At 41.8% G+C, this 22,621-nt stretch overlaps 1 protein-coding gene across 1 annotated transcript in view; it reads right to left on the bottom strand.

The window, feature by feature from the left end:
• RLBP1 (retinaldehyde binding protein 1) overlaps positions 1–22,621 on the bottom strand; it is a 271,954-nt gene that overhangs the window by 54,027 nt on the left and 195,306 nt on the right. The window contains exons 5-6 of the mRNA XM_069222704.1: positions 12,301–12,479; positions 9,231–9,389 (exon numbers count right to left, since the gene is read on the bottom strand). Coding sequence (XP_069078805.1) covers positions 9,231–9,389; positions 12,301–12,479 — 338 coding nt within the window. The remainder of the gene's footprint in view (positions 1–9,230; positions 9,390–12,300; positions 12,480–22,621) is intronic.

Here is a 22,621-nt window from a genome sequence, read left to right as displayed (position 1 = left end):
GGGGTTTTTTGCCCCGCCAACTCCCGGGCGTGATTTTTGCCCGGGAGTATAAATACGACGCATTTGCGTCGCAGTAATTTTTTTATACGGGAACGCCTACCTTGCATCTCATTAACGCAAGGAAGGCGTTCACGCAAAAAAATTACGCTCATTCCTCATACTTTGGCGCTAGACGCGTCTAACGCCAAAGTATAAATATGGCGTTAGTTTTGCGCCGAATTTGCGTCGAAAAAAACGACGCAAATTCGGCGCAAACGGAGTATAAATATGCCCCTAAGTGAGAGAAAACAAGTTCCTTGTGAAATCCGACAGACTCCTCACCATACCCAACTGAATGCACCTGTATCCATCTATTTATGACAAAAACATTAGGGAGGTGTAACACCCCAAACACCCCCACTGAAGCTATGCCCCTGGCCTTTAGCAGTTTGGTTACACACTGTAAAAGTGAAGCCTCTTAGTACTGTTTCTTTTCCAGATGTCTTCCCATGCTATGTGCCCACCTCAAGACGTTTTTCATTTCTTTAGTTACTGTGAGGAGAAAATCAAACTTAGAAGCTCTAGAGCTGTAGGATTATAGCTATGACCCAGTTTGCGTTGCTCGTGTGCTGTGAGGAGAAAATCAAACTTAGAAGCTCTAGAGCTGTAGGATCATAGCTATGACCCAGTTTGCGTTGCTCTTGCGCCACACGACGTGGTAAAAGAGCGACACAAACCTATTTTGCATGGAGTAAAAAATCTGGAGTTAGACAACACGCGCCAATCACTGTGTTGCCTTAATCTATGCTAGGCAGGCATTCCAATGGCATTACGTGGGTGTCCCCATGCAACTCCCATGGATTTTGAAGCATCCCCAGATATACAAGAACTTATCAACCTAGGGATGTTCCAAAATCTTACGCCACACAAGGAGAAATTTCTCCTAGTTTCTTCCTCTTTCTTTGTGTGCGGTATCCGTCAGCACACATAGAAAAAGGAATATGCCTCCCAGGATTTTTTTGTGCAGGAAGGTATCCCTTCCTGCACAAAAACAACCCTGCTAGTCAGCTAGTCATGTCTTTAATGCGGTGCATTTATGCACTTTTCTTGTCACGCAGTGCAGCAAAGCAAGGTTACTTGCTGCACCGCACTGTGTGACAATCTGATAAATATGCCCCTTAGTTCTGCTAGGAGAGGCAGGAGGAAACCCCTGCAGAACCATCCAACTGGCACTACAAGGTATGCAAGACTGCCACCTCCCTCCCCCCCCACTTGGATGAACTAGCATCTGCCACAGCACATGAGGCGGGTGAAGGTTCAGCATCGTATATGATCACACTGAAAAAATAGTATTGAACTAGCTACAGCTATTCAGGATTACTACACATGTTCTATGTTCACATTTTGTTAGGACGAATGTCCAACAATCCTTTCAATCCTCTTGCTTCCTCTTCAGTTTGATATTGACCACAGCACCATAGCTGCAAACATTTTAAAAACAGTTTTTTACACTCCGAAGTCGAAAGCAATAAAGGTTCCTATAGGAGTTACTTAGAGGAGGAAGGGATTGGTAGAGAAAAAAAGACACTGAAAATGTTGTTGGTGTTCTACTACACTTTTCATGTAGGTCTACAGACCTGATGGAGTCAGTGCTAAAGGTATAGGAGGGCATTCGATTTCAATGTCTTAAACTTGCAATTGTTTCTTGATGCTGGCCCAAGTTTCAGATAAAACGCGTGGCTTGACTGGATGAAGACCTGGATCCAGATTTATCAAAGCTTTGTGCCAGTTCAGTGTCTTGAATTGGTACGCACGTTCTTTTGCGCTAGAACATAGCCCTAAGGTAACGCCAAGTAGCGCATTGTGCTAGCCCACATAATAATTCGGAGCAAATATAAAAATCTGAAATGATCTTTGCACATAAAAATGTCTACGACCTTGTCTTATTATATGCACCAAACCAAATCTCCCCAGGCAAAGAAGCGAACCTAAATACAGCTCTCACTGGGGTGTCTTGCTCAGCCCAGATTCCAGTGAGTTGTAACTTAATACGTACTCAACATGCATCATCTAAGTTGGCTGACTGAACACAGTTGTTGTAATGTTCAGACATTGTACTTCGGGACTGTTGTTCCCATAGATTTGATTTCTTTAACATGGTTTTTCTCAACTACAGGAAAGTGCAAGTCAGCCCATAAGAAAGTGTTTCGCTGGCTCCTCATGTACTCCAGGATTCAATGAATGAATTCGTGCTTATGCACACAAGAGGGTGTATGGCCGTGATCCTAAATTAGCTTAGAAAGAAGTGCATTTCCCCTAAATGCTGATATCCTGGGACACCATTAGTTTAACTGAATCCATTTATCAATGTGCTGTGGGGCTGGTGCTGCATAGAGCATTGGAGCTCCATTCCCCTGAATGTTTACTTAGTGACTTCAAGAATAATGGGTTTCCCTAAAAAGCCTTTCCTGTTTACTCTCGTGATGTTATTGGCTCTGAGGAGAGAGTTTAAAACCACAGCACTGGTTCGGCAATTCGAGAAGACCAGATGCAGCTCCCTGTGCAATTCACATTCCAACCTGCTCATTCCTACAAATCCATTAGAACCCCCTCTTGTGGATGCAAATATAATTTATTTGTATACTATGGTCTAATACTAACCATTCTTTGTAGGGTGCATCCTGTCTCATGAGACTGTCAATTTTCATCAGATTGCTGTTCCCTTTAGCTTCCTCAACCGACCTTTGTTGCCCCTTTTAATTATGGCCTTTACAAACTTGTCCGATGCTAAACCTGTGCAGAGGACACTTAAGGTCCCTAGTTCGGAAGCACATCCTAACAGGTATAGCACACTCATGCCAGTTCATCGTTTTTAGAAAATACATCTAAACTTCTCGAAGGCTTTCTAAGAACATGTCAATACAATAGCTGCTTGTGCAAGAATTCATGCTCATTGTTCCACTCTTTAGGTATATCACATCTCTTCTGACTCCTCTTCTAACGTCTGATTGCGTCTTTGATAGCCTGGCAACATGACCGTCAATTCGCCAAAATCCCCGGGGTAGCAGAGATGTCATCATTTAACCTTTACTTTCATTCACACCTGAATGCTTAAACATATACACACATTTACACATAAACACACTCGTTCTCACATAAACAGTCACCCGCAAACACACACACAGCATGCATTTAATTTTAACATTTTATTTTTTATTTGAGCAAGACGGTAGCATTTGTTTACATCAGACAAATGTTTACAAATTAATGTCCATTTCAGACCAGCAAAGACGAATGATCAATATCCAATACTATAAATCTCCCGTCAACTAAAATAACAAAACGGTGTATTCAACAAATTATCCCTCCCTATCCAACCGCAGTCCACTCCCTCTTAGCTTCCAAGAAAGGTTCAGCACAATATCTCCCCAATTATTTGTTACATTTAGGGGCTGATTTAAGAAACGTGGCACTGCTCTCAGTGCAGTGCCACTTTCTTTGCACCCCTTAGCGCCCCTCTATCACCACCATGTGTCTGCCGTATTTAAAATATGGCGCACCATGGCGCAGGGTAGAAGGAGTAGCTCAAAAAGTTGGTGCTACTCCTGCAGAGTACATAAGGGGCCATTGTATTCAATGGCATGCCCCCTTTTAACGCCTGCTCTGAGCAGGCATTAAAAGTGCTGAAAAATGGGGCAAGGAAATCTTAGATTTCCTTGCGCCACTCCCCCCGCCCTAACGGGGGCAACGCCCCCTTGCATACATTATGCCTGGCGTGGTGTGTGGGTGTGTGTAAAAAGCCACTTTAGCGTAAAAAAATTATGCTATGGCGGCACTAATTTGGTGCTAGGGCCTCTTAAATCAGGCCCTTAGTTTTTGCAGTCACAAGAAATTTGGGTTTTCAATCGGCATAGTTGCCAACTTACTCTATCACCCACACCCTTCTTGTTTGGAAGGCGATTCGGTCCTCTGTGAATCTTCATGAGTAAGCAGGACTTTTGTCATCTCTGTCCAGGACAACAACACATCTTTTGCCTTTGTATCTTTTCTAGTTTTCTGCATATGAGCCTTCTCTGCTCCCGCCCATTCAATCATATCAGACTCCAATTCCTCCCTGGTTGGGGCTCGTGGACTCAACTAGTGGATAGCCATGCAGCGCTTTGCCACAGTGAGGCCAAGAATGGCATAACGTCTACTACGTTTTCTTTTTCTTATTCAGTGGAAGAAGGCCTAGGAAGCATTTCTCAATCGACTGTTGTATCTCCTGTTGAAGCCAATATGTTAATTAGAGATATTAATAAGTGTTTATGCATTTTGAATAATTATAATAAATTGTAGAAATAATGTAGAAAAATAATGTGCACGTTTGAAAATGTGCCCTCGGAGAGGGGTCACCAAGATTCACAAATGTACTAATAATATGAATAACGTATGAAATATAGAAAATGTATTAAAACAATGTAGTAGTATGTCAAATTGAGATGTATAACATATGTTTTGCATTATATTGTAGAAATAACTTAGCCGAAGTTGTGGCCTAGTTTTGCCAGGCCCCATGCAGATGCTGAATTACTAGCACAATGTAGAGAAGCTAATGTGCTGAACTGACCCTGAACTGCTTATTGTTTAATAAAACATCTGCTCAGCAAAGTCCTAAGCATGAACCAACGCACAGGAGATGATGGAATCATAAATGTAACAAGGACTGTGTAAAGCAGATGAGATGTACTTTACCAGGACTCAAACAATGGAGACAGTGACTGGAGAAGAAGATGCAACGTTTTTGATACCTGACGAGCCGGATGATGAGAACATCGTACAGTGAACCAATCGAAACCTTGAGAACTGTGTAATACTAGAATTCATAGATTTGAAGAACTGAAATTATTGGTTAGAGTCATAACTGGTGACTAATTGATCAATTAGGAATTGGGGGATAGTCTGGGTAACTTTGATATAATGCCATGACAAAGGGGAAAAACGTCAGAACCGATGGAGAGAATAGATGTTCGAGGTTAGGCCTGGACATTTGAAGAGATTCAAGATTCTGTCATTGAGCTCATGCTCTTGAGAGCCTGATGTGATGCTGATCGATTGATGACCTGAAGACGAAGACTGACTTTGTTGCTGATCTATACCGTGAATAGGTAGCTATGAAAATGTGACTGATTGATTTTTGTGCCTTTTCTTTCTAGGTACAAACTGCGCTGTTTTATAGTTTTCTCCTAGCTAGATGTTTTTCCAAATTCATGTTCCAAACTGTTTTCGCATGAAGTCCCACATGCTAATGCTAATCTGGGTTAGGTAGGGTTTCTATTCTGAGACGCTGACATATATGGTGACATATGATTGACGGACTGATTTGATGAACTCTGCTACTCATGTTAACATATTCATCGTTTTTGGCTTATGTCAAGGCATTAGAAGGTATGTTTTCTCAAGTTCTGATTAGATTATGTTATTGGTGGTCATTAATGAATTAATCTTGAGTGGATTTGAATGAAGTTTGAATTAATCTTATGATTTAGTATTGTAACTAATAGGGAATATAATTACTAAAACGTATACTGAGTTGTGGTTATTCATGACTAAAGGTCATGGTGTGATTTTATTAACTGATTAATGAACTGCTTAATGGTTAATGATTTTTTTGTATTGATTGATGCACATTGGTTACACCATATCTAGGATACTCCATGCGAATCAAAAGGTTCATTGACCTATACGCATCCCCTTGTAAGTTTACTTACTAAGGACCAGGCGCGCTAGCACTCCCAACCCACGGCTTCCCGCAGCAGGGCAAGAATGCCTGCCCAGGAATACAGCATACAAGTAAAATAATTTTTTACTTACCTCAGCTGCCGGGGGGGGCATATTTCAGCACATAGTAATTATTTTTTTATTATACTAATTGTGAATAATAAAATATTATTCACTCTCTAGTGTAACACAAAATTGACAAAAAACAAGACAAGTGGGGCTGCCCTTGTGTGTCTGGCACTGATTTTTCCACCTCTGAGGCCAGGGTCACAAAAGCAATGCCAGGGGTCTCAATGGGCAAGCCAGGGGTCACAGATGTGACCAATGGTGACCCCTAAATTATGTCCATGCCCTGCTTGTACCTCGCAACAGGGGCTAGACTAATGCAGTTTGGTACCAGTGTCAGCATCACTGCACTAAAATGCATTAGTCATGCATAATTAGCGACCTCCAGACCACCTTGAGGCATACTGCGAGGAGCTGCAGCAGCGAGCGAGCTATGCTATGAAATGCTTGAGTGTATCAGAAAATTAAATAAATACATCAATGATGAAGTCAAGTGCCACTTAGACTAGCAAATCAGTAATCACCACCACATCCACCACCATCTGCATCTTCTACAGCTCATCATCATGAAATAAACATTTACCCCGGATGCACAGAGGAAGTGCCAGGTTGATCCAGGAGAGTACCTTGCCTGTTATTTTCCAGCAAGGCGCCTCTCCCTGTGACCACAGTACCAAGGGTGATTGCACCCTTAGGCTCTATAACAGACACTTTAGTGCACTCGCTGCAGTATGCTTTTCTTCTCCTCAAGAGTAGGAGACTCACTCAGTCAGACTTGTGTTGGACAGGACTATGGTTGGAGGCGAGAATGTTCAGGGCATATTTAAGAATAGCACCCCCCTAACACCACCAAGTGTGCGCTGTATTTAATATACTGTACACCATGGCGGTAGTTAGGGGACAAGCACCAGAATTTTTGATACTGTCTGGAGCGTTGCAGGATTACTGTCAAGATTTTAGACGCTAATCCTGCAAAGTCCATTGAGGCCCATTGTAATCAATGGTGTGCCTCCTTTTAATGCCTGCTTTGAGCAGGCGGTAAAAGTGTCGAAAAAAATGATGCAAAGAAATCTTAGATTTCTTTGCGCAATATTTTCAATCCCCTTAACTGGGGAACGCCCCCTGGCCCAGGCATAATGTAGCGGAAAGGGTTACAAAGGGTTACAAAGTGGCGCAATGCATGCATTGCGGCTCTTTGTAAATATGGTGCTGGGATTTTGGCCTCATAAGGTCACATTAGCGTAAAACAAAAATACGCTAATGTGGCGCAAGGAGGCGCTAGGAGTTCTTAAATATGCCCCTTATTGATTTAATTTCAAAGTCCAGTGTCTCCTGGTTGGGGATCTGCCCTCTGGATAAAAAAATTACATTATTCACCTGCCTCGTCCTCTGCGTGTTGGGGGCACACGTGTCTGACCCCCTCTGCCACAGCCCCTCCCACCCCTGCACTGAATCATGAACACCACCTGCCCACGTGTTGGGAGTGGAGAGACATGGCACACTTGCCTGGGCACGGGGGGCTCCCATGCTGTGAGTGCTGTCTTTAAAAGATGGCCGCTTACTGACTGGACTCACCTCTGTTACCAGAGACTGGCGTTGCAGGCTGGCAGCAGTCAGTGCTATGCACTCTGTCACCTCTGCCCCGGGCCCAGAAAGCCTCTGGCTGAAGCTGCTTCCAAATGCCCATCAGCATCTCACCAGCAGCACTTACTAAGGCCACCAAGCAGGAAGCACAGATTGACAACTGGGCTGATGCCTGACTTGTAGCCCTGTCAGTCATGCCATTTGATTTAAATCTGTTTTAGTCCCAAGGGACCGAAAGAGAGAGCATCTGCTGGTGCCCTTGCCTACAGTGCGGTAGATGCCAACACACTGAATGGAAGCACCAAGAAGAGCACAGGCAGCATTGGGACCGATCTGGCACCTCCAGCATTTCCCAGTGGCAAGCAGGATTGACACCTATCCTAAATAAATAATGGCCAGTTCTTCAAGCTGTCTTAAGTCTCAAATATAATATAGAACATTGTTAAAAACTGTCTTTGAAAAGTTTATTCATCTTTACGATGGCCTTTCTGTCTTTGTTTACTTTAATTATCAGTCGGTGATCATTAAATGGACAGCTCCAGAAATGTGAAAGTGCTTTCTTCTTATTTTTACTGTTTAAAGTGTGTACTGGTGTATGGAAAAATACTGGTGTTAAGTCCTTATTACAATTTTTGTACCAGCCAGGGCAATAACATACTGCTCATGCCAGTAGAAAAAACAGCCAGGTGGTAACCCCATTGGTAAATGGACGGTCCAGGAGGACCTAGCTACAAACTGTTGCAGTTAGTAGAGGCAATAATCCAAAGAGACCAGTCCAGCCCTGGCCAGACTCCGGTGCTTGTTATTGGGAGGAATGTGAATGTGCAGAGTTAGCAACTGGGCCGCAGCATTTTGGCCAGCCCAGGCCTGGCTTCTTACCACTGTGGTAGGGAAGAGGGCTTAAGTTACTTACAAGGTGACATTTGTTTCAAAAGGTGGCTTTGAGTATCACATGACACCAAGGGCTGTAATGTAGGGGACCCACAGCTGCTTTCTCTTGTGTGCTTCATGTTAATCGTAACACAACAAAAGCTAACTTTTTTAATCTTAAACACTGCATACTGGGACTAGTAGTTTTCTCTTTTCCTATCATACAATATGGGCACACAAATCCCAGCTTACAAAGTACACCTGGTCATATGACCTTCCACCTCAGGTGCTCTGTAGCAGTTTTACATTTTTTTTTAGAGATTCTCTTTGCGCAAAACGGAGTAATTAGTGATATTCTCATGGACATCATTGTTTGGTTTTACTCAGGAGAAAGTGTCACACATTTAATCACTGAATGTCACTCATACGTACACTGAAACTGTAAAATTGTCACGCATAAGCCTTTTTGGATTTTAGGCATCTGTGCTTTGGTCCTTCAAAATGCACAATACTAATTCCCAAATATTGTTTTATGTTCTTGGAAAACTGGAGGTTTCTTCCCACCTACTCCTCTTCCTAAAATACTATTACAGTTCACTGAAGTGACCTTTTGGTTTTTTTTAAGCTCCCCTAATAAGCATGGGATTTCCATCTACGAGGTACATATTTTAGAATTACCAAACCATTTTTCTGTTCTATAAACTGAGAGAGAAGGCACTTAATACAAAATAATGTTGCAACAAAGGCAGTGAGTCACAGGCTAAATGCCTCAAAAGAATAAGTTGGGCAACCTTGGTAGAAAAACATACAAATGTAAAAGAGCATCTCACTCACAAAAGGTAAGCAACTAATACAAAAAAGCTCAACTTGTTTGCAGTTAGGTATATCAAGGAGAGAAAGAAGACATCTATGTCAAATACACTGAATGAGTTAGTCGATTAAAGGAAAGTCATCTCTGATCAACATCTCACCTGCAGCATGTCCACCATCTTTTTAAGCTCAGAAGGTTTGATGCCACCTGCCTGCTGCATGGTAAAGCCCTTAAAGTTTTCAATTATGCAGAATCCATTGATCTGTGTCTCTTCATTCTCCAGCAGACTCTCCAAGATAACACAGTAAGCCCTGAGGATCTGAAAGGTGAGCGTCAGAAGAGAAGGTAAGATAAGTTCACCATGTATGCATTGTTCAGAACGATGATGCGGAACAGACTTGTTAGGGTAGATTATGCAGCGAACTATAACTGATCAAGTTCAGAATTATATTAGATTTTGGACTGTAACTAGAGCTATAACTAACTAGAACCTACAGATGTGAAGCTAGCAGTCAAGTTATATAGGCTTGATGTTCAGTTGTTTAAACATCCTGTGCCAGAGTTGGAAAGTTCCATTATTTTTCATAAGCATGGTATACATAAATGCTCCTTTTGGAATAATTTGATGGTCTTTGGACTCACCAAGCTCAAAACATTTCAACTGACTTCCTTTGTAGGGCACATTTAGACTTAAGCTATCAGAGAAGGGTGGTTCAGCTGATATGTGAATGGCGTGTGTAGCTAAGGGCATGTATCCATGCAGGGTTTAGGTTCTAAGCTACCCTCCACTAAAACAAGCAGTATACCTTTTTGAAAACATGCTAGTCAACACGACATCCTCCAAACCGACCCTCACATCCATCCATCCAGTCAGAGCTCTGTCATCATGTTCCACTTCTGCCTAACTTGTGCCAACATCACTCTGTAAATTATCCCACATTAAAAGGGTGACCACTAAAATAAAGAGCCTTCTCTACTGTTGGGCATGTACCTCATATCAGCCGACCTCGCCCTAGCCACAGTCCCCCACATCCAGCACACCACCACAGAAGGCAGGTCTTTCTCCTACCTCGCCCCCAAAACCTGCAACTCCCTCCCCACCGACCTTCGCAAAACCAAAGACCTACTGGTCTTCAGAAAGAACTTCAATACTTGGCTGTTCGACCAGTGACCCTCCCTGACACCCCCTCCCCCAGCTCCCCCCTCCAGCGCCTTGAGACCCTCACGGGTAAGTAGCGCGCTCTACAAATTTCTTTGATTGATTGATTGATTGATATAACACTTTTGTTGTTTCTGTCCCTATACACGAAGTCTGACCATTAAATGTTCATTAAATTCCTGAAAAAAAAACTTTACGTATTCCTTAAATAGGTTAATGTTCAATAACCCCTCTTGCATGGTTTTAGTGAACGCCCTTTGAAGATATAGGCCCATATTTATACTTTTTTAGCGTGCATTTGTGTAATTTTTTGATGCAAAAAGGAGCGCAAAGTTCCAAAATACAATTGTACCGTATTTTGGAAGTTTGCGCCGATTTTGTATAAAATAACGACGTAAATGCGGCGCTAAAAAAGTATAAATATGGGCCATAGTATTTGCAAACCGTTTTTAAATCTAAATAAGATACTTGGTACTCTTCATATACCACAATAAGTCACACTGTGAGCTAGGAAAACCTTTATCGTTCAGTGCATGTGGTTGTTATCTCTACACCTCCAAGAAATAAAATAGTGAATCAAATGAACCTGCCAAACAACTCAAAATGTGACATTTCAGAATGTATTAATACAACTATGTAATTTACTAACAAATATGATTTTTACATGAGTATCTCGAAGCCATTTGAGCTTTGCCCATTTTTTTGTACATTGATGTCTTGTTAATTTACACTCACTTGTCAAATTACTTCATTAGGGCCAGGCTATGAGTAGATGATTAAGAATCAGATACTTTGACTTTATCCCAGATTTAAAAAAAAAAAAAACCTAACCATGTTCCGCGTTTTGAGACATTCTCTCGAGGCAGAATTAACTTGAAACAGCGGTTACTGCCCTCCTGAGCCCTCAACATGCCCCATTTTTAGGGTCGAGCACGCAAGCGATCTGGCCCCTGTTGTAATCTCTCTGTGGGCTTTTAACCACACCCATGTCACGACCATCAGTTTTGTTAGCTTGTGGGCCTGCCTTTTAAAATTTGCTTGATTTCATTAATGAAAGGCATGCATACCTCATGCCTTTTCTGGTGTTTAGCTTTACTTGAGATCACCGGTAAACTACTGAAAACATACGAGGCTGCGTGTTTTCTGAATGGATTCTGGACTACTTTTTCTTTTTATTTCCTACACAGTGCTATCTCGCTGGCCAGCAGTCGAGCGCTTTGTATGACCTCGACCCTGTTACATAGATAATTGCACGTATGCCAGTTACATGGATTTATGCACTTTTGCCAGTTACATAAATAATTGCACTTCTGGCGATACGTTTGACTGCAAGCGAACTTCTGTTTCCTTTTGTGTGTCTCCTTCTTGCTCATAGTTGTCGTCGGTTCACATATGTGAAACTGTTTTACTTTTCCTTTTCGGTTTATGTGGCACGAAAAGTCCTGTTAGGCGTTTACAAAGCTAATAGCTCTAACTCGAGCAAATGCGAGACCCATTGCATTGCAAATGCTAGTTTTATATGTCACGCTTGTATTCTGTGCCTCCCCCACTTTAAAGGGAATGTATATGTTAACTACATTTCTTTTAATTTTTAAAACCAAGTATTCTGAAGTGGAATATAAAGGGTTTTCCAAACATATGCTTTTTAATAACTTTTGTCCCTGTGATAATTCACAGAGTAAAAACACCCTACTAAAGGGGAAGAATTGCTTACTCACTGCTTAACTTGCAAAAGAAAGAGTGTCAGTGAAGGAATCTCTGATCAGAAGCCTGCAGCCAATGCAGTTAAAAGTCAGCACACCGAATACCAATACTGCTAGCCTTAAATCCACCTCCTGCTTCCTTAATCCACTACCAGATACTCCTGTCCTTTTATCACACTCTTGCAGGTTCTTGCTTTCTCCCTTAGTGATGGTTTGGCGTTTTTCTCTTCCTCCAATTTTCCGATCTGTGTTTTTCCCTCCCTCGCAGACTGTAAATATCTGATTTGGATAAGTAAGTGCCAGTCCTCAACAATAAGTGCTGGTGCCCCCACCAGCAACCATTGGCTCATATTAAGAACTGCACTTACCTCGTCAAAAGTGATTTCTTCATAGTCCCAGTCCTCAATTTTAAAGAGCAACACCACTCGGCCATGCTTATCCCTGCTGGCCAGGATGCCTGGGTACCCGGCCTCAATGGTACTAAGTACAGCTTCTTGGGTTAGGTTTTCAAAAAGTTCAGGGTACTGCTGACGAAAATTCACATAACCTGTTGTATGGACAAGAAAGACATGAAAAAGGTTGGGAAGAGTTTGTAAGACACTTAGTTAAAACTTTACTTTAATTGCCAATGGTAATCAATATCACAAAAAAGTGTACTGATATCAAACATATTTGTTTTCTGATGTACTGTAAATTGCTTCTATAGAGTAGTTGTAGTTAACATTCGCATATATGTTTCTGCAGAGTGTACCACAGAATATTGATTACATGCACTGTTATATTTTAAGTATAAAGACTCAGGGGAATTTTTACTCTTATTTCAGGCAACGCCGCGCAGCAAGAGAACTTGCTGTACCATATTGCATGATATGGAGAGAGCAGAATTGCTCATTATGTGCAAAGATATTGAGCATGTCTACTCTCTCCTTCTTTTGGTGCACTTTGTGCTCCCTAACGCCAATGCAGGCAGCCTGCAAGGGTGCCTGCATTACAGGTAGGATTGTTTTTGTGCAGGAAGGGACATCATCCTGCACAAAAAAAATAATTAGAGGCATATTCCTCTAATTAATTAATACAAATAAAGATACTTCTCCTCGTTATGCCTCTGTTGTATAGACAACCCATTTTTGCACAAACCCAGGTTTGCAAGTCTTTGTAAATATGGTTTTGTGCCAAAATAAATGGGTGGATGCATGGGAATGCTAGTTGTCTGTCTTTTTAACCAATACATCTTCCCCTTGAAAACTGGAGAGGAGCAATGACTACTACCTTGTTCGCAGAAATTCCTTTTGGCACAGTGTCATTCTCACTTTTAGTTTTGTAAGAAAGGCAACATTTTATTTTAAAAGGGGCAAACTCTTTGCTCAGCTAGATTTCCACCAGCCACATCAACCATCTCCTGTTGTATCCTGCAACAGCCCCTAATAGCTGAAACCCTCTATCCCTAACCATCTCTGTGGTTGCACAGGTAAATTCCTTTGCCATCCCTTGGTGCCCTTCTACTCTAACATGTACCCCTGTGGTCATGAAAGCAGTCACCTCTTTAAGCATTTTGAAGATAACAAGTGAACATCTCATAATCTTGAAGTATTCCCTGACCACCTGCTACCTCCACTGTCTCTCTGCTCACAATATTCATTACGTCAAAACAATGCTTTATTGGCTTGGCAGAAGTTTACAACTGTTGCCAAATCAGTATGGACTGAAAGTTGTTTATATAGTTACTGCCTGGTATTATTTTTGCTTATCTTTCGCTCGTTGACTATTTGTTGCCGTTTCATGTTTTATGAGCATGTGTGGATTACATTCAGGTATTTACAACACTGATGATCAAGATGAAGAGCAAATGCATATATGCAAATAAAAAAGCAATTTGTGTTTATTGTACGAGAACGGCAGCAAACAAACGTGCCGCGACAACAAGAAGTGTATCACCGTGTGTCAGGACCTCGGAAGGTTGGAACCAGGCGTAGAAGCACCAAGAGGGTGTTGGACGGACTCCTGCCTCATGAAGGCACTGTCTGTCACGGCGAGGCGCTCTCTCTTTGGTTCAATGAGCTGCCCTCGGCGCATCCTACTGTTTGTTTCCTTGAGGCGCTCTAGTCAGTGGATAATTAATTGCTTTCTTTCCCGAGCTATTCTATTCTTTTTTTCTGTTCTTTTATTTTAATTGTTTTTTACTTTTTTATGTGAAGGCTGTCAAGCATAAACCCAAACATCCCTGAAAGAATGAACCTAGACTGCGTAAACAAAGCAGAAAACACAATCTTCCCTTTGTTCTTTGCATCTTATGTGACCCAGTTCACTTATTAGAGCAACAGAGGCCCATTAATAGGAAGAATGTCAGCAGTGACCGGAAGGTGGGACGGCGAGCTCGGGATAGTCAGGAGTTGGCCGTTGGGGTCGGGAGGAGGGGGAGTGAGGGGTCAAATGAATAGGAAATTTTCTGGACAGAAATACTGCCAGTTCGTCCACTAGAATCAATGGTTATGAGATCTGAAGAAGCTGTAGTTCTCTATTTCTGTCTTTTTTTGTTCAATTAAACTTTTATACAGTTTAATAAAGAACGCATTAACCCATTAGTAGAATACACAGAAACATATTAAAAGACACACACGAAGAAAACAATTCAGTCACAAAAAAGAACTTATATGTATATGAGTAATCATTCTGTCCTGCAAAGTAATTCGTTAACTTTAAATTATAACAGGGGATTCACATATTTTCTTACTCTTTGATTCGGCTGATTATATACAATAGAAAATAGCAGGATAAGTGAAGTACCAGAAAGCAGCAACAAAAGAAATACTAAGTTGCAATTTTGTAATCCCAATGTGCTAGAAAAATGTAAAAAAACTATATCTGAAGTAATAATAATATAAAAATCAACAATACATTCTAATAAGGCTATAGCAGTAACATTTTGTTTCTGTCCTTTAAATAACCTTACACTGACTGTTATAATTTGCTTGTGTTTCAAACTGGTGACACTGTGAACCTTTGCACCAAAATGCTAAATAAATGTGCTGTATGTCAATATCAATAACATTTATGAAGCTCTCACCCCAACTTTAATTGCCTTTTGATGCTTAAGTAATACTACCCAGAAATTAACCAGAAATACTCATTGCAACAAACTCTGAAAGTTGGCAGTCTTAACTGGCCCAGCCAAGTTGTGTACCTGTGATCTGCAAGCCTTTTCATGAGTGCTCACTACTATGAGTTAATTTAGCAGTTTAACTGAATAATGCCCCAAATTACAGTCTATGTAACATTATCGCCCTATTTAAAAACATGAAAGATTCCCTAAACTTCAAGAAATCTAGATATTCGAACATTCTCAGTTCAGGTACCTATTCGTACATTATAAGAACTGGAAACATAGATCAATGAAAGCACTATAGGTTTGAATACTACAGATCTGGCGTCACCAACGTTCTTGCATGGTCTACTGACTGCAAATATTTCTTTGGCAAGAATCCTGTTTTCTAAATGTTCAGCACACCTTCTTTCCATACATGTATGGAAGAACATTAGGCCAAATTTATGAACTTTTGGCATACAAGTCATGTTGCTGTGCTGCCCTGCATCAAAGGGAAAGGGCAGGAATGCATCATTAACAAGTAGAAATAAAGATTCTTCTCCTGTTGCACCTCCCCTGGGGAGGCATAGGCTTTTGATGTATCCTCAGGTTTACCAGGGTTGGTAAATCGGGGGATGAAAAATTTGTGAGTGTTGCGTTGAACACCCACTGCAATGCCCATGTAACGCATCCCTTGTGCAGAGTAAGGCAACACAGTTATTTGTGCTGCACTGCCTTCTTCCATATCTATGAGGCCATTCAAAGCCATGCAAAGTGGCAGAGTGGCCTCATAGACATGGTTGCAATATTTGTGCCACCGTTGCGTCACAAAAAGTGACACAATGGCAGCACAAGTGGCTCATAAATATGCACCACAGTCTTTTTATTTCAGTCTGTGCCTAGCTACTTAAATTAGTATGAGGCATGTTCCCTTTTGCCGGGTGCTGCACCCAACCCTATTATTTGGCTATCTGGATTCTTGTATTTTTTGCAGCAAATAGTCATCTGCATCAGCCTTGGCTGAAGGCATAACTTCTGCAGCCCTTCCCTCTGGGACAGAGAGTCCATAGTCCAAAGCACCCATATATTCTACTTGGCTAGAGTTAGAGGCCTAACCTTCATAGTAAAGTTTTGTCTGTCCTCCAGCTCAGCTGCCAAATTTCTTTACAGGAACTATTCTCCACATTCAAAACTCACACCCAGCAATCAAACTGGCCCAGCATTCGTACCAATCAGCTGCATATGCCTGGACATGTATGTAGGTCACACACTCAACATGCCCACCAGTCAATCAAACTCAGTCAAAAGCCCTGTGACATAACTCAAGCCACACCCACGTGCCCACCAGCACAGGTGGTTTCAAAACTAAAACAAAACAGCACATGCTCTTCATTTATGTCAGTCATTTAATCCTCATAGTAAGAAAACAAGAACAACAATGAATGTGCCCAACATCTGTTGCTGCATAGATGACAGCAACCATCCTTGTTTATTAGCTAGTCTTACATGAGTCAAAATCTGATTACCGGCTTGCAGATTTGGAAATAATAACCACTAGAAAAACCACTCATCAACTAGCATTGGAATAGCAAGTTGCTTTAGCATTGGCTGCAGATGTGTATAAATGTATAAATATATTATGAATTTAAGAAATTGGGTGACTGGATGAGGAGTGTGAAACCGAACTCAAGCAACAACCGCAGTCTCGGTTGGGGTGAGGGACAAGCAAATCTAAATGTAATCTGTGCTCAATACTCGGGTAGATTGGAACAGAACAGTCAGGTTTAACCTATAGTGATTGTGCAAGATATTTATGCAGCACTTCAAACAGTGATAAAGTGAAAACACCACATAATAAAATTCTATATACATTTTAATTAATAAATCAAGACCAAATGACAAAAATCCAATCAGTAGAATAGGAGGTATGCAGTTAAAAAAAATTCAGAGACAATAGCGCTAAAAAGCAAAAAGTGGCAACTGTGGATATATGGTCATCCCCGACCAAAACAAAGTCACAAATTCAGGTTGACTGCGATAGAGCATAAGTCAGCTCCAGGGTCCCAGTTGGGCCAGCTGAGCAAGAGTACATTAAGTCCTGATTGCAGAGCGTTGCAAGTGCCCACGTTGAGGATGCATCTTGCAACCAAGGTGATTGGTTGGTTCTGAGGACCTGCGATGCAAAGTCCGGCGTCATCATGGAGGATTCCATTGACAAGGGATTGCATTGCAAAGTCAGACACCGAGTATGTTCTGTGTAGTTGAGGACATGTATTGGTAGCGAAGAACTGAAAGGCTGGGATGCAAGAACATTTGTTGTTGTCGAGGCTGTCAGTGGCTATAGATTTGCAATGTGAGAGCCTAAGTCAGGGAAGCTTCGCACAGCGGTGGTTCTGGTGTGGGCTGCAAAGTCAATGTGGAGTTGTTGCTCTGCGAGAACCCTCACAGCAGAGGCGATCTGTCAGTTCTGCTCAGGATTGCACCCCACATTAGAGGTGATGTGTTGGTTCTGCTGGATCCACAGGTGGGGTGGTAGAGCACTTTCAGGCCCACTTCCAAGGGTCCAGGACTGGGGTGCTACCACTCGGGAGGGTAGGACTCACAGATGGTCCAGGTGCTGGGTTCAAGGTTGTTGGAACTTCAGTCGTCACTGAGACTATAGTCAGGAGGCCAGCCAACTAGCCATTAGAGTCACTCTGGGGTCCTGTTTTCAACAGATGCAGGTCCAGTCCATCTCATCCAGGCAAGAGGTCAGCAGGTCAGAATCGCGATGTAGTAGTCCTCACTTTTGACAGGGTATCCACGGGTTCAGAAGTGTGCTGAAGAGTTTGTGTCTAGAGTCCAATATTTATACCTGGACCTTTCATTGATATGGGAAAAGCTTCTCATGGTTTCCCTTTGAAGTCCACAGCCATCCTGCCTCTCCTTACCTGGTTGACTCCAGACTTACTACAAGGGGTATGCATCCCTTTGTGTGGAGGCAGAACACAGCCTATTCAAGTGAAAGTAGGGATGTGCCCACCTCCTTCTTCCCATCTTGGCAGTAATAGTCCATTCTGGTGCACCTAAGCTCTATATTGAGTGCGGCTGTTTAGGAGGAATACACAAAATTCAGCTGCCAGCTACACTCTGTCATGTGACTCAGAGACAGGCTGCAGGAACTTAATGGCTAAGGTAGAAAACTGTCAACTTACTAAAAGTCAAATCAACAAGTGTTCCTAGAGAAATTATTGAAGCACAATTTATATTCAATCAAACTGTTCAAATTGATTCAATATGCAACAAATGGAAAAAGATTGTGCACGCATACTGATCAGATAAACTGTATTGAGAATGACTATAATTCATAGAATCATGTGTATAAACATATATATAACAGTTATTCCATCAACACTGTACAACCCCCATTCAGATCCCACACAGTTGAAGATCAAATCTAAGGATAGAGGGAGGATGTCAACCCCCTCTTGTCAACAATAGCAAATGATAGTAAACTAATTAATTCACAGTCTAAAAATACTGTCTTGATTTGCAGTCTGGTTTGTCCATGGGGAGGGACTGTCATCGTTTCGGTCTCAATGGCCAAAGGGTCCGTCAGATCATTTTTAGTACTCAATGTTGAAAGAAAACTCACAGTCATACCAAAAAACTCAAGCTTAACAGGAATATTTGACGATCTGGGGCTGTCTAAACAACCTTCATGTCAGGGGCATCCACAGTAAGGCAAAAGGAAAAAACATCATGTCCTTTACCAGGGATCTCTTGGGGTCCATTCGGGCGGATAGGGGAGCCCCTGATCCTCGACAGGGCACATAGAGTAGAAGCAGCACCTGGAAGGCCTGGCATGCCCCTGACATACTCACCAGGGTCCATTTCTTTCAGGACAAGGAGACGGTGCTTAAAGCTGCGAGGGGGAGAGTGAATCTGGTTTTCTGTGGATACACTGTGCAGATCTAACAAGATCTCTCTCCCTTGACTCTGAAGAAGAGGAGAGATTTCAAGCCCATGACGGGGGACCAAATATCAATAGACCCACCCCTTTGGCTTGCTGTTCACTTGGAATGGAAAACAATGCTTGGTTCACTCCCTTGCCGAAGGCCGGTTGGTCTTTCTTAGCGGGGGACCCACCCTCCATCACAGACACTTTACCTCCACCCTTCATGTGCTCAGACGCTTGGCAATCAAAGTGGCACCCGGTCCATCAGCGCAGTCGCAATCTCAAGGCCTCCCAGTTGTACCACACTGTGGAAGCAGAGATTATTGCTCACCTCCAAATGAAGAAGATCGAACCTTCACACTCCTCGGCTGAAGAGAACTGACAAATGTAACCTGGGATTTGGCTGCAACCTGGGGCTACCACCGCCCCTTACTGACATATCCTTTCTTTATCCTTTATCCTTAGCAGGGACACCATCCTAGAGCTCGGACCTTCAAGACCTGTTTGTTACTACTTGTGTTTTTTTTCATCCTACCTCTACAGGGTCTGATTCCCCTCAGAGAGCAATAAATAGAAAATGGAAAATCTGGGGTGGGTGTTTGTGGGGGTTGTGCATCATGTGGGTTGGCCAGCAACAGGACAGGATTGGGTGCCGGCCCCCTAGCCAAAGGCTTGTGTGGCTGGGTTCTGGTCACTCTTGGAGGTGGATGCAATGCTTAAGGCCACGCATAGGGAGGGCTTGGCTGACCGTGGGAGGCAGCTTTAGCCCCAGTGGTTGGGCTGCAAGCCAGGCCCTGTGGCCAAGGTTCGACAATGCACAGTAAAAATATATGCTCAGTGATGAAGTTGCGTAAATATGATTTAAAAAATAGAAATTCACTGAAACTACCAAAGGTTACTGTGATGTTATAGTTAGGTATAGTAATAATATCTTACTTTACATTAAAAAAAACTAGAAATTTACTGAAAAAAAACAAAAGTTAAAGTGGTGTTAAAGTAAGGGCTGGTAAAAATATCTTACTTTGCGTTAGAAAAACCCTTAAAATGAACTGAAAAAAACAAAAGGTTAAAGTAGTTAGACCCTGTAATAATACAAAAAGTATAGTTTAAAAAAACACTAAAATCTACCATTTATATTTTACTGAGCCAACTATAACTTGCACCCCTTCCATAAACAGCTTTTGACCTCACATATTACATAACTCATGATAAGGTAAATTACATAATTGATGACATCAGCCCTGCGCCCACGCCCCAGGAGCGACCAATCCCTAGACGTGCACTGCTTTTGGCAATACACATCAGACAGTTGTCTGCAAGGAATGGAATGGCACTGCAGTACTCCTGCAATACTAGTGCACACGCTGTACTCCAAGGTACATAATTTGACACCTGCACCGTCCTGGGGTACTCCCCGGCCATTGAATGGGACTTGGTAAGCAAATTAGGTTGGGAGGCGGTGGTGGGAGGTGTCACAGGGCAAGCAACAACCTGGGAGAGGGCATGGGCAAGCAAAAACATAGATGCAATGAATTGGAAGCATCAACAACAGTCAAGCAACAATGCAGGTGGGGGCGATGGCAGGCATTGTTGTGGGAGGGGTGACGAGGGAAGAAGAAAAAAAAAGTACCTTAATCCCAGCGCAAGCAGCAGTGAAAGGACACAGGTACAAAATAACAAGCAACCAGTATTTGGTCCATGCTTCATTGAAGGGAGAAGAAAATAGAGAGAAAGTGAAACTGGCACGCACTGACCAACCAAGAGCCAGCAAATAAAAGTGACAATGAAACCATCCAATGGTAAGTGGCATCAGAGCTTTAATGACTGAGGAACAGTTTTGAGATTTTTGCATATTAGAATTCAAGATGATCACTACAAAAACTCTTAGTTACTGTGAATAGTTACCAAGGCACATTCACAGGGTGCACTATAAACAAGCACTGGCAAAGCAAACAGGTCTGAGTTTTATGTGCTACACATTATAGGGAGACACACAGGAAGAAGCCAACAAAGACTGAACCATAGCTGAAAAATAGTCCCGCTTGCAGCTAAATGAATACTCTGGGGGAAGGGGAAAGATACATTCAAACATAGTATTACGTGAGAGATTGGGCTGAACCAAGGTGTGATTGACAAAGTCTCAAGCTAATCGCTAAAAAAGGAGGGTCAATAAAAGCAAACTGTTGAATGGGGTGGATCCAAAGCTTCTATGTATACTGTTATCAATAGGTCTATTTCTCAACTCCACTGTCAAAACCTGACCCACAAAAATGACAAAATAGATTACTTACTGGGTGTTGGTGTTTATGAGCAGTACACAAAGGCTTTTGATTAGAGGCACTAAGGGCTTCATTTACAAGAATTGACACATCGTTGTAGCAACGATGCATAAAAAAAAAAAACGTATGCTGTGTCATAAAAGTTGACGATGCCATGGATACGTCATATCCACAATATGGCTTTCCATATAAGGCCACAAGATGGGTCAGAAATACTGATATATAATAAAAGCCTTCCATCTTTGTAAAAAAAAAAAAAAAGATGATACAATTTCCCAACTCAATGGTACTCTTTTCTTCAACTTGTAAAGGGTGAGTAGACCTATCAGGATTCAAACCTTTGGCCCTTAAGTGACACATAGAGCTAGATTCACAATGGTAACTTGCACATATGAGTATATTTACACTTTTCATTAAGTTTAGTGCTTTTTGGTATTCACAAATTGCACTTTTTTAGTGACTTACACTTTTTCAGTAACACACTTTCTTAGTAAGTCCAGCACTACCCATGGCCTACCACTGGTACTGCAACACCCTCCCATAGAAAATAACACAGGTAGGGAGGGACTCATTACAAATGCTTAAGTTCCTACAGAAGTGTGGTTTGTAAATATCTAAAGCAGTAAATGTACTAAAGTGCAGTTTCTAAGTAGCATTTTGTGGCAAGATTTGTAGTTGTACTATAGTACAACAAAACTTATAAAAAAGTACAGTTTGTTATGCAGACACATAGATTTTAATCTTGGATGCACAGTCGAGTGAGCTATCATATGGGGAAAAAAGCTGGCACATTTTGTTAGTCATGTCTTAAAAAGAGTCAGGAACACTGTTTATTCTAATGACTGGTGGTTTTCCCTGCTGCCCATTAGTTGAAATGCAGTCATTTTCCTGCTCTCCATATTTTATTTTATGGACACTCCTGCATAAATATTGCTAACATGATAAGACTTAAGTACTATTGATTTTATCTACCCGATTTACTGGAGTAAATGCATGGATTTTTTTTTCCTTGAGAGCACATGATTAATCCCAATAACCAAATAATCATTAAACCGAGCGCTTCAACACCTCGCCGGGGGTAAATACTTGCTGGTTAGATACAATTACAATACAATACAAAGCTCTCCAAATTCCAAATATTGATTGAGCAGCATTTTATAAATTCAACACATTTTAACAACATTGATTAAATAAATATGACGTGGACAACTGCTTACGATTCATTAAATTACGGGTGACACATTGCTAACAGTTCATTTATGCAGACCACGGTGCTAACAGTTCATTTAGCTTTTAATTCTTTCATCTCCAAACGCACTGAGCCAATTACCTAATAGTTAAAAAAAATCTAGCCAAACATGTTCAGACGCTAATCACTGCTTTAACTTTGA

Source organism: Pleurodeles waltl, chromosome 3_1 (genome assembly GCF_031143425.1).
Source record: "Pleurodeles waltl isolate 20211129_DDA chromosome 3_1, aPleWal1.hap1.20221129, whole genome shotgun sequence".
Taxonomy (NCBI): Eukaryota; Metazoa; Chordata; class Amphibia; order Caudata; family Salamandridae; genus Pleurodeles; species Pleurodeles waltl.
The sequence above is the reverse complement of the archived record's forward strand: the minus strand, read 5'-3'. Positions and strand labels throughout refer to the sequence as shown.